Consider the following 6,000-nt stretch of genomic DNA (forward strand, 5'->3'; position numbering starts at 1 on the left):
TGGCACACATCAGTCACAAAGCCCCTGAGGTATCCCACTGCCTCTATCCTGAGATACAGAATGTCAATAAACAGGATTTTATTGACATGGGACAGAATAGCCTGTCAATGGCCGGGACCCTAACTCCTAGTATTTATTGACAAGTGTTTGTAACGAGCTGAGTGCTGACAAGCAGGAGTGTGGTGATCAATACTACTCTATGGCTCTGCTCCCTCCCTTCTCTGATATAGCATGAACTGCTCTAAGCTTTCAGTCACTTACTGAGGGGCTGATGGTGTTGGAAAGGCTATTGACATTCGCTCAATACCTGTGTTCATAAACAGGCTTGTTGTTTACACTAATTGGACAAAAAAAAGTTGAACTTGAGTACAGTTGGAAGGAATAATGCAACTGCTTTATACTCTCCATGTGGCATTATTGAACACACGGACTGTATTTTAAAAATAATTTGATTGTTTATTTTAATGGGAATGTATATTCTCACTACTGCATGATCGTAGGGGGTTATAAACAGGCTCAAATAAATAGAAAACGTGTGTAGAAGAATATAGTGAGTGGTTTACAGCAAACAAACAATGGTCTAAAGGACGCTATCTCAGGTAAACAAAATCTAAATCATTTTTGCTTATACAGTGCAAAGCAAATGCAAAACTGTTTGCAGCTGAATGGACAACACCAAAACATGAATATACGTTGACATGTTCTCAACCCAACAAATAATATTCTTTAATAGAAAAGTGCCACAGTATCTAGATTGGTGGTATAAATATTATTCTAATTACATTGACCTGTTTTTCAGTTTAACAATTAAAAAGAAAGATTTTAAAATCAGAACAAGATTCATTTCAAAAATAGAAAAAGTAAAAAGTGTTAGCGCTACCAGGAAGTTGTGGGATTTCTTTAAACACAGTTTTAACACAGCATTGCGTTTTTATTCCAAAGAACAAAAGTTATGCAGAAAGTTGAAACAGATCTCCATTCTTCCTCAACTTGCCACTACATGTTTCACAATAGAAGATTTTCTTTTAAAAATTCTAATTATAGCGAGGGTGATTAAAAGCTTTGAAACTACATTTGCATGTGATGGTGGTCTGCTCTCAACAGATGCTATCTGATTTTATGAATTCTTTAATGAAAGTAGTATAGCATCCTGGTAGTACACAATACCACATTGTACTGCAATTTACTTGATTGTTTCACCGATTTCTTTTTTAGAATACATAAACATCCATCAGCAGTTCAGCTGTTATAAACAGTGTGTAAATACCAGATGTAAATGTACTTTAATGTATGGTTCCTGCCTGGAAGTCAGCATGAAGCTAATCTAACCCTCTGTTCTAGAAAACTTAGCCTTACACAATGACAACTTACATTCAAAATGTTTATTAAATCGTTATAACTAAAGTTTATATCAGAACATTTTCAAAATGAAATTGAAATAAAGAAATAAAGTACAGTCACATAACACAGCAGTCATACTTATTCAAACTTTAAAGTCTGTCCCACAGAATGATGTCTGTCTGAACAAATACAATGTATCTTTCCGGCCATGAATTGCAGTGTTTAGACCAAAAAGAAAATAAATCAGTCAATCAAGTAAAGATATGCACTGTTTAAAATGACCTCTTGAAACAGAAGTTATTCATAATACTGTATACAGTACATCTGCATTATATATGCGTTTCCTTCTGATGATCAATGTAGTCTACATTTTCCACTTGTGCCAGTCTGGTGCTGGAGGTATATACACATGTATGCATGTGAACAGTGGAAAAGGTTAGAGAGAGAGAGAGAGAGAGAGAAAGAGAGAGAGAGAGAGAGAGAGAGAGAGAGAGAGAGAGAGAGAGAGAAGTGAAATGTCTTGGCCAAGATGCTAAACTGGGATTAGAATTCAGGATCAACTTGCTCCTTGTCCTTCATTGTTAAACCACTGGACCGAATTAGACACCCTCTGTCTGTCCACAACACTTGAAGACGCCAATATGAAGAGAAAATATATAAACAGTATAAATGCGTAGAGGTCTTCCATTTAAAATATACAGCCTCGGGTGGTGAGCCTACATTTGAATATTTAACTTTTAAAAAATATATATTTTATTTTTAAAGATTATATTTCTATATAGGTAGACCTTGGACTGTCCTCTTTTTGCACGAAGTCTGGGGTATTAAATACATTAACACAAGTCTTTCATTAACACAGTGCTCTCGTTTTAAAGTAAATAAAGACTATACAGCTGCTTTAACATAAGCAGGCATTTTATTTGTATTTTTCCACTAAATGTTTCCCTGCAGCGGTTGTCTGGGCATGACTACAGGAATATAATGGCTTGAAAAAAAAAAAAAAAATTGGAAATAGATCTGGACCCCTTTTTATTGCTTGTTTTGAATCTACTCAAGCAAGCGTAAGTGTAAAAGAGAGAATGTATTTAAATACATGTAAAATGGCCATGTGGCCTTTTGGAATTGAACTTCTATATGGCATCACTCATTTGGAATAAGCCCCTGTGGGTCATTCTCTTTTTCCCTCTGTATTTAGGGCCGTATTCACAAAGCACAGTGCTAAATTGTCAGCATTTTTTGTAGAATGTACTGAATAATTTATTTAAAGCTTTTTCACACAATTTAATTTTCCTTTTAGATTCAAAACACTAAACGCATGTAGCACAGAAGAAAATGCTTTGTGAATGCTTACACATTACATTACAAGATATAAGTTACTGGTGTATTGATCTAACACAGTACTACTGCACTGTATATTTAAATTCAATTAAACACAGACATTGCACAGGTTTATAGCTGGGCATCCTGTGTGTTTACATGCATGTTTCTTAAAGTCTATCTGCTGCCTGAAAGTCTACCCCCCCCCACAAATATACTGCCAATATACAACAGCTTTTGAAAACTGTTCCAGTCTGTCCTAATTGTTGAAAGGTTGTTATTGAAAGTGTGTCCAGCATTGGCAACTAAAAGCAACTGCTGACATACAACATACACCAACATCATTCAATGGGTACAGTTTTGATTTATGGTTTTATAAGTGTTTTGGGGATTTTGGGTATGTTGATGACTTGTAGCTCTACAATGTACCACCAATAAAATCTACTTTTCCAACAGCTGTTTCTCAACATGAAGACATTCTTAATTTACAAGTGTCTTTGTTGCTTTATTTTAAGATTATTGACCCATAATAGATTGGGTAAATCCACAAATGTAGACACTTAAATCTTTTATAAAAATTTGAGTATTTACTATCAGATGTATTCATTAAATTTGTAAATAGTAGATGACATCCATTATTTGCTCTTCAAAAAACAAGTATGTTACACACACACACACACACACACACACACATATATATGTGTGTATATATATATATATATATATATATATATATATATATATATATATATATATATATATATTATCTAATATATATATATATATATATAAGTAATAAATATTCTTTTTTAGGTATCCGAGAACAGATATACAGACCTAATGCAATACAAACGTAATTACATAGGTTATATATTAATCTTAAGCAACCATCGCAATGTCTTACGGCAATGTTAACCAAAGCAAATGTTAAACATTATCAGCTACAGCTCTGTAATTACAACCTACTGTAGTAAACGCTGCTGGCACTGTATTTAACATATACTTGCACGTTGCATTTTAAATCAACCTTTGCGCCTCTAGCAAGTGATAAAATTGCAATACCTTAAAAAAAAAAAAAAAAAAACGGTACGTTAAATTTTATTACAACTCAGAGGTGATCAATATTTCATGATTGCTTTACAGACCACAGACCGTAGCCTAATGTTCATTCACTACCAGTTAATATCTGAAGGAGGGTTTCGCTAACACTGTAACTAGTGTAGCTATTTATGTTTCACACAGTCTAACAAATACCTAATACATTTTTCAAAACACTTTTGCATTTTTTGGCACAACCAGCTGTAAGTGACAACCAGTAGAGTGCCCCCCTTGTATAAGATCATATTAATGAACAGGCAAGCCACTGTATATTTTAGAAGCATAGCATTAAAAGAAATACATTGTATAAAATATAACACAGTAGCGTTGTATAATTGTGTGTCACAATACCACGCATCCTGCTATTATTGTTTCTATAACAGTCTACACGTATTAAAAAACAGAGCGACTCATGATATGTTTAATGATAGTTATTACGGACAACATATGTGTAATATCTGTGCATGACAGACTCAATCAAATTACAACGCCAAGTTGGTGTTGGATCCCGAATGATGATGGTTTATTTATTTTTATTTTTTTTTATTTTTTATTTTTTGTCCTTACCTGTACCACTCCAGTCCCTTGTCATAAAACCTGTCGAAGAAATGAGGCTCGGCGCCCACAGCTCTGACGTCGGGATGAATCCGGAGAAACTCCAGCAGCGCGCGGGTACCCCCTTTCTTTACCCCGATGATGATCGCCTGCGGGAACTTTTTACCCCCAAAGCTATTGAAAACAGATATGCTGCTGCTGCTGGCATCTTGCAACTGCTCCCTGTCCCCATCAGAAATCTGCCTCTGCACGTCTCCGATCTGTCGCAGGATGGAATGCAGTTTGTCGGAACCAGGCAGCGCTCTCACCCCAGAACTTTGCAAAGTTCTGTTAGTCTTAGTTGGTGAATTTGGCATGTCTTTAGCGATACCTGCTCCGTCCAAAATGCTGTTTTGCACCTGAAAGGCATTCTGTCCACTGTGATATTTACTTGGGCTGGTAGCGTGACGCTGATCATACACTGGCCGTGGTAGAGTCTCGCAGTAACCCGCCAGACAGTAAAATAAATAAGTGAAAATAATGATCATGGTAAAAAACATCGGCACTTTGGATTGTGCCTTCAACAGTCCAAGGTTGATCCTATTTCTCCAAATACTACATCCCATGAGTCGCTATCCTGATGGAAATGCCAGCTGAAAAACTTAGGAAACATGCCTTGTCTTTCGCAAATCTGGACAATTTGTTTTGTACAATTTACAAAAAGACCTTTCCGAACAGCGTCGGCTGTGCGACAGCTGGCAGAGGTGAGCGTGGCCGCACTGTTACCATGGGTAGCTCCAGAAAGGTAGAAACGTCACACATTATATGCAGGGCTTCTTCATATATTAAAAAAGTGCGTTCTTTTCCCTGGCCACTTTTATTTTCATTTTAGCAGGTTTATTTTGCTCAGGCAACACTGATACCAAATACCAACTCCTTCTATTCATTTGTTTGTTTTGTTTTATAAACCACAATTCACAGAAGCGTCGTTTTCATTTTCAATACTAGTTGCAAATTATGCGATCACACAGGGTCCCTCATCCGCTCTCATACCAATCGTAGACTCACTTATGTTCCTTCACACACTTCTTGCCTTCAATGATTGTATTCCACGCCCCACTTTGAACAAAGTACACACCCCCTTCGGTTTTTGTGCAGTCTCTTATTCTTAGCCACTGCAGTTCATACGAAGGTGTTGTACATTGACTTAAATGTTGCACAATTATTTAATAAAAGGTATACAACACATTTTGCAGTTGTGTCATCGATGCGTATTTATTATTATTATTATTATTATTATTATTATTATTATTATTATTATTATTAATAATAATTCGACTTTGGAACTTGTATCCTTTTGTAAAAAATTTTTTTAATAATAATATTATTATTTAATAATTTAATAATAATAATAATATAATAATAATAATAATAATAATAATACATTTTAACGTTATGCCACAATTAACAGCAGATATAAAACCTTCTAGCAAACACATGCACTTCATTAGAGATTCCTGGCGGATTATTTGGTTAGATGAAGAAACATTTGCTTTGAATTTATCGGCTAATATTGATGACGAGAAGGTATACGTCACCACACACTTACTGTTAATGTAATATAATGCCGTTAATGTTGCCAATGCAGCTCTTTTTAGAGTCTCTGAAAGCAGGTCCACGAGTCGGAGGGGGATTCGGATCGATCAGTTT

General features: G+C 35.4%; 1 protein-coding gene across 1 annotated transcript in view; it reads right to left on the minus strand.

Annotated features, from left to right (window-relative positions):
• The window catches only part of LOC121300918 (heparan sulfate glucosamine 3-O-sulfotransferase 6-like), a 38,189-nt gene extending 32,855 nt beyond the window's left edge, over positions 1 to 5,334 (minus strand). Inside the window, exon 1 of the mRNA XM_041229907.1 lies at positions 4,324 to 5,334. Coding sequence (XP_041085841.1) covers positions 4,324 to 4,916 — 593 coding nt within the window. The 5' untranslated portion in view covers positions 4,917 to 5,334. The remainder of the gene's footprint in view (positions 1 to 4,323) is intronic.
• Positions 5,335 to 6,000: the final 666 nt, after the last annotated feature.

The sequence above is a fragment of the Polyodon spathula genome, chromosome 26 (genome assembly GCF_017654505.1).
Source record: "Polyodon spathula isolate WHYD16114869_AA chromosome 26, ASM1765450v1, whole genome shotgun sequence".
In the NCBI taxonomy this organism is placed as follows: Eukaryota; Metazoa; Chordata; class Actinopteri; order Acipenseriformes; family Polyodontidae; genus Polyodon; species Polyodon spathula.